At 42.0% G+C, this 13337-nt stretch overlaps 1 protein-coding gene across 1 annotated transcript in view; it reads left to right on the forward strand.

Moving 5' to 3' along the window:
- The window catches only part of LOC124803242, a 303143-nt gene extending 290328 nt beyond the window's left edge, over window positions 1–12815 (forward strand). Inside the window, exons 2-3 of the mRNA XM_047264424.1 lie at window positions 12420–12566; window positions 12718–12815. Coding sequence (XP_047120380.1) covers window positions 12420–12566; window positions 12718–12815 — 245 coding nt within the window. The remainder of the gene's footprint in view (window positions 1–12419; window positions 12567–12717) is intronic.
- Window positions 12816–13337: the final 522 nt, after the last annotated feature.

Consider the following 13337-nt stretch of genomic DNA (forward strand, 5'->3'; position numbering starts at 1 on the left):
TGAACTCACTCAAAAGTTACAATTAGAAATCTGTTCGAACTTGGTACGTACGTATATCCCCACAAGACCACGTAGAACAGAGGAGTTTTATTTTACAATATTTTATATAAGCTCAATCTACGGGCCGTGAAGTAAGGTTCTGTTTGACGGCTGCATCATTCTCGCTGCACCGTCGGATACACGCTTTTAGTGGCCTGGTGCACTAGACCGGCCAACGGGGTGCACACACAGCGGTGGCGATTTACTTAAATCGCTCTTTGTGCAACGTCTTCTTTCTTTTATTTTTATTTTTACTGCTACGATCTGAGACAGAAATTCCCTTTCATTAAAGACCGTGGTTGCTTTTTCACTGCCTCTACAATAAACAACATTCCAAGACAACTAGAATAATTTGCTGGGTAGCAAAGTAAATTAATATGGTATGTATAAGCAGACCATTACAAAATAAAATATCTTCGGCTCACCTCAAAGCTTTTATTTCTTCTCCCTTAACTTCAATTCCCTTTCCACGTTTCTTCTAGATTTCGTTTAACGCTTGCTCAATGTACTACTGAATAGGATCCGGGATATGCACTCAACCTGTCTCAATTTCATATTAAGTATTGTTTTCCTTACGTGTTCTTCGGCTCTTGTAAATGCAGTCTCGTTTGAAGATGATCTTTCGCTCTCTGCACATGATCCCTGCTTGTGTCAGAATTTCAGATACTGTATTCGACTTAAAGGATTTGTCTAAATTTAGCAGTTCTGTAAGGCACTGAATAAGAGTCCAAATAAGATGCCAGTGAGCTGTCAGCAGCGTTCTTCTACCGTGACAAATTGATTCAAGAAGATGTTGAATATATAACAGAGACATTGTCTGTTTTTATTTTCTATCTCCTTCTTACTAGAGTTCAGATTCTGTGAGCTGTGACCGCATATCCTCATCAGTGGAGTGTTGATAGGTGACAAATACATTAGTTCAGGGCTTCCCAACCTGTGGTCCGCGGACCCCGTAGGGGTCCTCCGGCTCTTTCTAGGGGGTTCGCGGCCACCCTTCACCAAATCGTGTAATTAATGAGTAAAATTATTGAATAAAAATGTGAAAATCAAATTCATCACTTTCTTTTTTGGTGTGAAAAACATGTGTACTTTTACTTCAGGTCGTATCCCCAAGCAGCCTTTGCGGTTCCTAAGTGAGAACGTATACATAGTTCAGTGCCGGAGAATGCGGCTTCTCTGATCGACAGATCGACTGTCTAGCAACAATACGGGGATCGTTTGTGCGCCGGCTCACGGCGCTAGATGCGCTGAAACCTTTTACGCATGCGCGGAGCGAGCTTTGTCGACCAATCACAGCTCTCGCTGGCACGTATGCGGCTCCAGACATCATTAAATGTTAAACTTGCCTTGTCAGTGCACTACCTATTTCATAAGTCGATTTTTGACCAGTTTACTACTTCTAACATGGATCGGTGGCTGAAGTCAGGATCATTGAAGAAGGCTGCAGTGTCTCCATCACCTTCACAGCAAGGGGAGTTTCCAGTTGAAATATATGAGGAGGGAGGACGACCAAAGGAAAACTTTACATACATTTGCACATTTTTCTTCGGATTTCACGAAAAACCACACACACACACACACACACACACACACACACACAGACGACTGTTACGAAATATGGATGCTCCTTACACAACAGTAGCCAAATAGTGGAAGTGAACAGACCATAAGCGACAGCTTGTCAACAGCGAACAGTTTGGACGTGACGTTGATTGCTCTTGTAGGAAGAAAGCTCCATCGTGTGAAATTTCAATTTCCAAGTAATTTTAATCAGGCTATAGTGTGTTGAACAAAGAGAGTAAATCCACTAGTAAGTGTCTGGATACAGTGGGAATTCAAATTGGATCGTTAATTTCAAGTTGTTTTCATTCACCTCTATACCAAAGACTATTGATACTTCGGAGGGGGGGGGGGGGTCATTGGGAACATGGCACCTGCATTAAGAAGCTTTCAGTTCCCATGGGTTTCGCTCTGAAATTTGAAGTTACTGTGCTGTTGACTGACTATGGATCCGCCATGGATTTTCGACTGAAGAAGGGGTCCGCCAGATGAAAATGTTGGGAAGCCCTGCAATTAGTTTACTCAGTGTCTTGAGTGTGAAACAAAACATGGAAAAAATGTTTTTAGTTTCCGTAATTTTTAACGCTTCAAATCCAGTCAGAAAGTAGGAAAAACTATTTTTAATTGTACTACCTGTTAGACTTGGCTCTTAATCCTCTCATGTAAGGAGTTCCAATAGGATGTCTGCGTATGTGACACTGTGCAAGTTACGAGTTTGACATTTGCCTCACAGGTAGTTTGGGAGCTATCTGTGGCGAACTTTGTAAATTGTACAAGTCACTTTGACATCTGTTTCTTAGTGTTTTCTAACTATTTCCTCGATTGATATTATGCTTATTGTATCCAATTTCTGGTTTTTCAGATTTTTGTTACGTAGTCCCGAAGTCCAATAATCCCACGACAATTCGCTCCCACTTGTATGTATACTCTAGGCGTCTGCTGTTGGTCCAATGTTGTATCGGTCACGCATACTTCAGCAATATTTCCCAATCGCCTGTACAGGAGTTAGTAAGCAATCTCTTCTGTAGAAGAGAAACTATAGTTTACCAATGTCCTGCCGTCAGTTCAAAGGTTGATAAAATTAAAATCGAGGAACTGACAGACTCCGTTTCGGAAAGGATAGTGGTATTATAGTGAAATGTTCGAAATAAGCAAGCCTTTTTCCAGAACCACACGATACGCGAAGGCAATAAAACCAATAGGCTAAATGATACAAAGGAACGTTAGTTCTGTGTAGAATCAGATTACAGTGAACACAGTTTGGAATTAAAAATAGCAATGGATTCAATAGAAGATGAAGAATAATCTCGTGACAGTGGTGATAATTACGATGGGAACTGAAAATCAGTGCCAACCTCAAGCACTAGTGTTGAACTTAGAGAGGGCTCTCCAAGAGGTGTTGAGGGATGCCAGTTGGGAACCAACTTGAGGCTATTTTTTGTGCTCGTTTCTTCTTATCATTTTGTGGCTGAGTTTAAAAGTTGCTAATATGCCATCTGTCTTCATTTACGGCGATCTGGACTTCACTGTGGATTCAGTCTCGTGTAATTCATTTCCTCTTATCTTACTGTGCTGAAAATATGTCAGACCAACGTGACGTCGGAAAGTAAGGTATGCCTGTACGCGGGGTGCGAATTTTTTGGTTCACCGATCGTCGAGTCGTGTCATAAAAATCCTCGGAGGGAAGTCCCGGTGTAGACGAGCCAAGGGCAGACTTTAGACGAAACCATCCTAAGTACCACTATGTACTTCCCCGGCCCGCCCGGTTGGGAGTGCGGTCTAACGCACGGCTTTCCGGGCAGGAAGGAGCGCCTGGTCTCTGGCACGAATCCACCCGGCGGATTTGTGTCGAGGTCCGGTGAACCGGCCAGTCTGTGGATGGTTTTTAGGCGGTTTCCATCTGCCTCGGCGAATGCGGGCTGGTTCCCCTTATTTCGCCTCAGTTACACTATGTCGGCGATTGCTGCGCATACAAGTTCTCCACGTACGCGTACACCACCATTACTCTACCACGCAAACATAGGGGTTACACTCGTCTGACATGAGACGTTAACTGGGGAGTCCACCGGGGGCCGAACCGCACAGTAACCCTGGGTTCGGTGTGGGGTGGCGGAGGGGTGAAGTGGACTGCGGTAGAGGTTGTGGGGTTGTGGACCACTGCGGCTGCGGCGGGGACGGAGCCTCTCCGTCGTTTCTAGGTCCCCGGTTAACATACAATACAATACAATGTATTTCCCCACACAACTGCCGAGTACTGCAGCGTGGTTCGGACGAGTCAGGTACCGTGTCCCTCCCTGATGTAACGTTATATCGGACGTCGGATTAAGCTCCTGAAAGGGCTGGTTCAAATAGCTCTGAGCACTATGGGACTTAACTTCTGAGGTCATCAGTCCCCTAGAACTTAGAACTACTTAAACCCAAGTAACCTAAGGACATCCTGCCCGAGGCAGGATTCGAACCTGCGACCGTAGCGGTCGCGTGGTTCCAGACCGTAGAGCCTATAACCGCTCGGCCATGGCGGCCGGCTCCTGAGAGGGGACTGACCAAAGGTAAACTTGTCTTGGACTGTATAGTTGCCGTAATGGTTTGTCCACCTCTTGTACTCCATGTGGAGGTATCTCGCCAAGCCAAACTTTGACGACGTTCTTCAGCGATTGCAACAGGGACGCTCAGAGTTATGGTGTTTCACCCACGACAGAGAAAGGAGCCTGTGATAAGTGGACACAGGCTCACATTCAACTCCAAATTCGTAACACAACACATACGTGCCACTTTTATCCACGTAAATCCTCTTGATTGTTTGAACCTTCGAGATGCGTTATGGAAATACGGAAATAGTTACTGGTTACGGTAAAACTGTTGTTTCATTCGGTATCAACAACAGTCATGATAAAGCCTAACGCAAAAGTTTTCGCATTTACTTCTACAAGTACATCCGTACTCCGCAAGCCACCTGGCAGTGTGTGGCGGAGGTTACCTTGAGTACCTCTATCGGTTCTCCCTTCTATTCCAGTCTCGTATTTTTCGTGGAAAGAAGGATTGTCGGTATGCCTTTGTGTGGGCTCTAATCTCTCTGATTTTATCCTCATGGTCTCTTCGCGAGATATACGTAGGAGGGAGCAATGTACTGCTTGACTCCTCGGTGAAGGTATGTTCTCGAAACTTCAACAAAAGCCCGTACCGAGCTACTGAGCGTCTCTCTTGCAATGTCTTCCACTGGAGTTTATCTGTCATCTCCGTAACGCTTTCGCGATTACTAAATGACCCTGTAACGAAGCGCGCTGCTCTCCGTTGGATCTCCTCTATCTCTTCTATCAATCCTATCTGGTACGGATCCCACACCCGTGAGCAGTATTCAAGCAGTGGGTGAAAAAGTGTACTGTAACCTACTTCCTTTGTTTTCAGACTGCATTTCGTTAGGATTCTTCCAATGAATCTCAGTCTGGCACCTGCTTTACCGACGATTAATTTTATTTGGTCATTCCATTTTAAATCATTCGTAATGCCTACTCCCAGATAATTTATGGAATTAACTGCTTCCAGTTGCTGACCTGCTATATTGTAACTAAATGATAAAGGATCTTTCTTTCTATATATTCGCAGCACATCACACTTCACCTATTTAAAGATATTCCTCATAGACTAAAAGACAGTCGCACTCGCAGGGATAATTTTACGAATTTCACCTCCTTCTGGGTTTCAGTGTCGTATCTTTCTTCAGTTACCACGCTAGCATCAGACACCTCAGTCGGGAAACGAACAACGAAACCAGGACCACCGGGAAGTGATCAGCATAATTGGTCGCCGCGCTCGCAAATGTCACTTGCCTTGGCTACGACACCGCCTCGTTCAACACGAGAAGGTGGGCGGCAGTAAGTGTTGCGGAATAGCAGCACGCCACTGCTTTCAGCCGCCTGGTTCAGAATATGTTGCCACTGCTTGCTGTTAGGCAAATTTCTCAACAGTACTGCAGAAGACAATCACAGCGTATCCGTTGATGCTGAGGATGGACATAAAGGTTGTTTATGACCAAAAAAAAGTTCAAATGTGTGTGAAATCCTATGAGACTTAACTGCTAAGGTCTCATCAGTCCCTAAGCTTACACACTACTTAAACTTAACCTAAATTATCCTAAGCACAAACACACACACCCATGCCCGAGGGAGGACTCGAACCTCCGCCGGGATCAGCCGCACAGTCCACAACTGCAGCGTCCTAGACCGCTCGGCTAATCCAGCGCGGCTGTTTATGACTGATCACAGTCAGCAGTTATTACGAGTTTGCAGTCATTTGAATTGAGAACAAGAAAAATAAATGTAAGTGATACGGAGGCTGGTGCAGCATATCGACAGTCGTTGAATGCTGGCTTCAAAATAACGCTATTGACCGTCTGTAACGCCGATATTTTGACTAGATGTGGTCTAATGTCAGTATTGACTAGATATGGCTTAATACCATTCCTTTATTGTTCCACAGCCGCATAAGACCCCAAAACAGTAGATTGCACAGCGAGCTAAAAACTACATCATACAGGGAGGGAGACATTTCTTATAGAGAACAACGTGTGTTTCAGTGTACTATCTCTAATGGGGAATTATTTCCAGAAGCAGTTCCGGCATAACAGTTTGTTGGAATGAAAGCTCCTTTTCATCATAAGTCTGTTATCCTGGGCTTAGATTTTTAGCTGAAGCCTCAGAACAAGCGTACAAAAACATACATCTATTACCAAAGACATCAAATCACACATTTTGTACAAACACACGATTATTAGTTTACGGGAACACGGGTACACTGTCAGCGGTCGTAAGGTCCGGAGATAGGTGCATTTGTGCCTTAAATCTGGAAAGGAGCTCATCTAATATACAGTTCGAGTTTTCTTCTCGTACGATATTCTGCAAATAGTAGACTCATGTGAACGGGTAATTTTTTTCCTTCCCATATATCCAAAACACTCTTACACATTAGTAACCGATACTATTCTTGGGAAGTATCCTTACAAATTTTTCCTCAGTTCGAATCCGAATTGAAGCAGCTTGAAAACAGAGAATATTTTCAAGGAAGTGTAATTGGACATCTAATGTTCTTAAAAAAAACACATATTTTATATTCATATCTCTAACTTATTCTGTAATATTACTCTCTTAAAATATGTTCTATCAGCCTGTCTCCTTATGTCAGTATTTTCCATTTATGCCTTTCTTTGCCGATTCTGCAGATATACTGGATTATTGTAAGGAAGAGGAGAAGTACTTAGGATAGTACTTCCCCTTAGTGTAGTAAATAAGAGCTTTTTAAATTTGGATGCATGTAATATTACGCACGTATCGATGAGGAAAAATCGATTTCTGCGAAGGAACTGATTTTCTCGGGGATTCCCCTTCGCCACCACACACAGTCCCGCTCCCTAGCTAGGCGGCCGACGCATATGAGTGTCATGCAGTAGACCCCACTAAGGTCCTAATATTGCTACGGACATTTTTTTTTTGGTAGAAGGACTATAATTCTGTAGATTCAGCTTCGAGAGACCAGGTGACGAGATGCTTGCGTGTGAAGTTGCAGAGATGGTAGTAGTTACTAGCTCTACTGTTGTATGAAACGCATTTAATTTTACATTTGGGATATCGCACAGCACGGGAAAGTGTTGTATCTTCCCAGACTTCCGCCCTGTAATAGAAGTTCACTATGCTTTCATAATACATATTTTAATAATGGTATCAATTTTTAATGTGCTGGAGCCATTTCTGAAATTATAAAAATTACTATGCAAAATTAAGTTTTTTGCATATGTGAAAAACTTTTCCAAGGTGCAATATTGTCAAGTACCTACGAACAAATATTGTATTGCCATTTAAAAGCGTTGCAGTTGCAAAAACCTTGTCAGTATTGTATGTAATCGTTTGTCTGATGTACTACTACTCTGCTACACATCAGTAGTCAGTAATTGCGGTCAGATTAGGCATAAGTATTGTCAAAAACGGCTTACAAGTAAAATACATTTTCAGATAGAAACTACTCCATATCAAAACTAATTTCTGTTTTTAAGACAGATAAAACTGTTAAAGAAACTCAGTTTACTTGCATGTATAGCGTGTTCCATGGTAAAAGACCCTCAGTTTCAGGGTACAAAATGGTCCACGACCGATGAAGTATGACTTAACTGTTCAAGTGTTATCAGGTTACCTTCCATACAGAAGGCTGTTGCACGCAGCGAATGTTATACTGGCTTGTAAATAATAGATTTCAGCTATCCGTCACCCTTTTGAAATTTTATTGGTAGATCTAGATTTCAGCTAGAAAATAGCCATTCTCAATGCACTATCATTTTTGAACAATGCTTTTAATGCCTGTTGGTCGGGCTTCATCCACAGTTCATTGAATACTGATGAACTGTGGATGAAGCCCGACCAGCAGGCATTACATGCATTGATCAAAAATGATAGTGCATTGAGAATGGCTAGTTTCTAGCTGAAATCTAGATCTGCCAATAAAATTTCAAAAGGACGACGGATAGCTGAAATCTATTATTTACATGTTCACGTGTTATATAAATAATTCTAAAATATATAGAATTTTACTCACCATAAAATTCCGCACCTGAAGAATTAACAATATATTGGAAATAGCTTTAATAACACTATGCAACGCTTAAAAGCTTTTAACGAGAAATAATTACAACTGGTCCACAAAATATAACCTCATGTCTAACAGCACCGAAAACTATGGAAAATGGCGGTAACTGCTTATGGCGGTTTCTAGTGCGCATCCCTTCATGCGATTCTAAAATCAGTCAGTAGACCGATGTACCGACCAAACGACGTTATGTGCCCCTAACTACATTATCCTCTACGTACAACTATCTCCCCTACTCATATCTATGAGCCATTTCTAATATTGTTATACATTATTCATTAATACGACACCCCGTGTTCCCTCTTTTTCTTCCCTATTAGTAGAGATGAAAATGCTGTGAACTTGAGGTACCCCTTCACAAACCGGGAGTCGCTAGTTCAATTATTAGTGAACCATATGACTTATAAAATCTGCGCGCGCAAAGCAGAGAAATCAAAGAAAAAGAAAAGAGTACAATAGCAATATTCGACGTATGCCTTTCTCAGGTAGTAACATCAAGTACGTTTTCGCCAGATTGTAAGTTAACCAATAGAATCTGAATACCATAAAAACAGTCGTGTGGTATGAGAGTCCCCTCTAGAGGGATTTTCAGCCGCCTTTCAATTGGGCTCCAGTTCGGCGACTCAAATGTCCCTGACTGACTCCAGTTATCCAAATGGGAAAGAGAATGTACAGTTAATCGTCGAATCTGAATCACGTGTCGTTCCTGACGTATCTTCACTGACTGACATGGTAAAGACAGACGGAAAAGTTTCCAGTTCTAAACGGCATTCGATCTCGCCACTTCCAAGCATGCGCTTCATGAGTAGACCACAAAGCCCGAATAATCGGTGTCCTTTGTGGTTCCTAAAATAATAAACCTTTTTCATACATTTACTGAATTTTAAACCACTTTTTGTGTTATCTTGAGCACAAGTGACGAGCGCTAAGAGAATCCCAGCATGATAGCTGGCAATGGATTTTTAAGAAATTCCAAACCTATAACGGTTAAATGTGAAGGCCATAATTCTGGCTGATTGCTGTACTTAAGCTACAATACTTATAAAAAATAAAGTACTCGCAGTGACTTCTTCCATTTGTGGACTGTCTTCGGAGATATTAAGATAAACGTTTGCTCTATCCCTGCTAGCCATCATTTCTGACTGGTAACGAGAAAATTTGTATATAGTTTCAAAATTTATTCAATAGCTCGACTCAGTTTCAAGTCCATCCTCTTGTTGAATAGGATTACACGACTGATTGTTGTTATGCTTGAAAGAACGATGTGAAATATTATCGTTTCTCAACCAAGAAGCTGTTTGGATAAAGAAAAAAAAAAAGATATGATCTAACGAACGGTTAATGACAAGATATGAAAGAATCTAGTGTTTTAGTCTTGTAACCACCGGTCTCGGTGATTACATTGGAGATAGCAAAAACCCCAAGTGGTAGTAACTGTACTGAACAATGCCATTATTATCAAGAATTATGAGGTTCTATAGCGAAGAGTTGGGACTTAATCAAATCAAAGAACGATAATATACACGATACCACTAAACAGTGGGGTAAATGAACAGAAGAAGAGCATGTTCGTCGTTTTTTACACATTGTGCCATCGAAAGGAAATAATTTAAGTTTTCGGTCTGGTAACTGCCAACTATTGTAAGAGGTACACTCCACTATATTCCAGCTTCCTGTTTGCTCTAGATGTGAAACTTAAGACGACAGCCATTAAGGTAATTAAATTAGACATCCAATAAGAAACATGTTTTTCGCTCTATCTCGCAAAGAGACGTTTCAAATCAGCGGCGTCTCTGTGGTTACTTAGCGACTGCACTCTTGTCATCACTTTGAAAGAAAATGGGACGCTATATGAATTCCCGTCAGTAAAAGCTTCAATTTAATTAAGGTTATCATTGAAATATTTGCTTAATGACGAGATTCTTGGTCGTAGCTTTATTCAAGAACAGAAGGGACAGCTGTACATAGTAAAAAGGAAAGAAAGAAAAAAAAACAAGCTAAACGACATAAAACATCACAGGCTCTTGCTGGTTGGCAGGCACTCCCTTTCGTGACGTAAAGTGCTGAAGGGTGTAATTTAATTCAGTAGGGCAAAAGAGCTTCTGGCTTTAATCACTGTTCTAATAATTAAATGTCACAACTAACTTGCTGAGCAGTTAAGTTGTATTTTTACAGAAAAACGGCACACAAAATGAATTTCGAAGTCGACAGTTACCATTGCAAATTTTATGAGAAATAACCCAAGTAAAGTGTGTGAGAGTCATAATTGTTGCTCATGACTTAAATAATGAAAACTGTATCAATTATTTACTTTTCGATGCGGAGCACAACGCGTTTCGAGAATTTATTCTCATTTTAAAGTGTGTTTGCGCATTTTTTTTACATGAGTATGTTTGGTGATGTTTGCATGTGTGATTTTCTGCCTCACTTGCGTCTTCTTGAAGTCAGACTGCAATCGGAAAATTAGGCAGTGTTCACATAATTTGACTGGACTACATATTTCAATGTATTTTTACTACGTAGTTTCTTATGAGGCCTATAGGAGAGTACATCTCTGAATTTGTACCACCGATACCTGCTACTAAGATGTCAAAAAAGACTCGAGAGAGGCAGAAAATCACACACTTGAAAATGAGAATAAATTATCGAAACGCGTTTTGCTAAGCATCAGAAAATAAGTAACTGGTGCAGTTTTCATTATTTAAATTATGAATGACAGTTTAAGGCTTTCCTGAAACATCTAATATGGTGACCGGAATTAAGTACATTACTGTAGCGACTCAGATTACATTGCAGATATTTTCACTTAATTATGGTTCCTAGTGAAGCAGTTCAAATGGTTCATATGGCTCTGAGCACTATGGGACTTAACTTCTGAGGTCATCAGTCCCCTAGAACTTAGAACTACTTAAACCTAACTAACCTAAGGACATCACACACATCCATGCCATAGGCAGGATTCGAACCTGCGACTGTACGACCGTAGCAGTCACGCGGTTCCAGACTGAAGCGCCTAGAACCGCTCGGCCACCCCGGCTGGCTAGTGAAGCAGTAAATATGAAAATTTTAAATGGGGGGGTGGGGCGTCGGAGATATGAGATTTCTATACATATCTGTGTGTCATACATACATGTGATACGTATCTGACGTAACTACGTATCTACCAGCATCCTTAATGCTGAAAGCTGTCGTAATGAAGTACCAAAAAGAATGTCACACAGTAGCTGAACAGAGACCAGGGACTGATAACATGAGAACAAACGCGGTTTCGTAGCTTTGTTAAGTATCCTGGCGAAGACAATAACCGTTTTCGACATCAGAGTAGGGGGTACCAATGGGTCAGGTGATGTCTCTCATGGCCGGCCGAGGTGGCCGAGCGGTTCTAGGCGCTTCAGTACGGAACCGCGCGACTGCTACGATCGCAGGTTCGAATCCTGCCTCGAGCATGGATGTGTGTGATGTCCTTAGGTTAGTTAGGTTTAAGTAGTTCTAAGTCCTAGGGGACTGATGACCTCCGCTGTTAAGTCCCATAGTGCTCAAAGCCATTTTTGAACCAGCGAAAACGTATCGTTAAATATATTAAATTTCCTAAAAAAACTTTCTGTTCATGCTTCTATAGGACTAATAGTTCACGCACAGCGACGAAGAGCGACCAGTACAATACGAATACTTCGTATCTGAATTTTGAAGATGTTGCGGGTTGTACAGCCTACAGTAGGGCAGCTGTGTAGGAAAATCAAAAATTAATGTAGTGCGAAAAATGTTACTGTATCATGTGGTGAAGTTATTGTATGTATAAGTCTGCCACTTGGGCTCTAGGGTCAAAGTAAGTCAACGTTCTTTATCGGCAGGTCCATTCCAACCCGACAAAAGAAGCACAAGTAAAATGAGTATAGGTGTCCGGGATGTTTTGCACATACATTGGTTCACAATATCAGAACACAAGTTCCTCATAGGCCATTTGTGTTATTCCGCATTGCAGAGTATGGATATTTTCCAATAATAACCACTGTTGTTGCATGTTTCTAATGTCATCTGACACTTCACTGATAAAAGGACCTATAAAATGAAACTGAAGAACGAACCTGTAACATGGCAGGCGTTTCCGTGGAAACATTCGGGTGGCCAGTTCTCCACAACACTTGGCAGCTCCAGACGGCTATCTAAGTGAGCGTTTGGTGTGGTTGCAGGTGCTGCCATGATGGAGGAGAGCGCCTCCGCGGTGCCCGCCGCGTCCCCAGCAGAAATGGACACGTACGTGCAGCAGCTGCGGGCCGAGAAGACGCGCCTGGACTCGAACCCCGACCTGTCGCTCACGCAGCGCCTCGTCGCCACAGGTGAGCGCATCTTAGTCTTACAGCAGTTTGACGCCGTAGCAGCGGGTAGCGTAGGTGAGTCACTAGTCTGGGCCGTCAAATTAAAATGAAGACTGCCGTACGTTTTAACTGATCATTATTGCATCTAAATTCTTTCTATAACTCTCATCAGAAAAACAAATTCAGTACCTGCTTCATGAATTAAACTGCGAAATGACCTTGAACAGCTCTGTTTACGGAGTGCGCGAACGAGAATCTCCAGAACGATAAAACGTTGTGACGTCTCCTATTGCTGCCTACTGGCCACTTCCACGATCAGCGAAAGTGTAATGCCCTTTTTCTGTGCCCAGCCAGTATTCTTCACCTCGTCGATATATGTGAAAGCGAGACAACACTATCTGTCATTGCAGTCAGCGTTTGTTGGTTAGGTCTGCTCCTTGGACTAATTTCATTAATAAATTTAGATTCAAATTATTACTATCGGCTAGCTTTGTTCTTTAGCCGTTGCCACCAAAGATGCTGATTAACAACGTGTCCGATTCGCGTTTCAAAATAGATTGACAGCTTTGATTTGCGTAGCGGATATGCACCGACTTAATTTCTTCGAAAGTCACAGCGTTCATTTAACATATCACGATGTTTTGTCCGATGAAAATTATCCCCTTTAATATTAATGTGGAATAAACTACTATTGTTACTATTGTCCAGAGATAATCCAATAGATGATTCATGTAAACAGCTGCCACAATCCAGCGCAGAGGAACGGCGTCCTCAAAACATTGGCTCACACGG

Source organism: Schistocerca piceifrons, chromosome 6 (assembly GCF_021461385.2).
Source record: "Schistocerca piceifrons isolate TAMUIC-IGC-003096 chromosome 6, iqSchPice1.1, whole genome shotgun sequence".
NCBI classification, from domain to species: Eukaryota; Metazoa; Arthropoda; class Insecta; order Orthoptera; family Acrididae; genus Schistocerca; species Schistocerca piceifrons.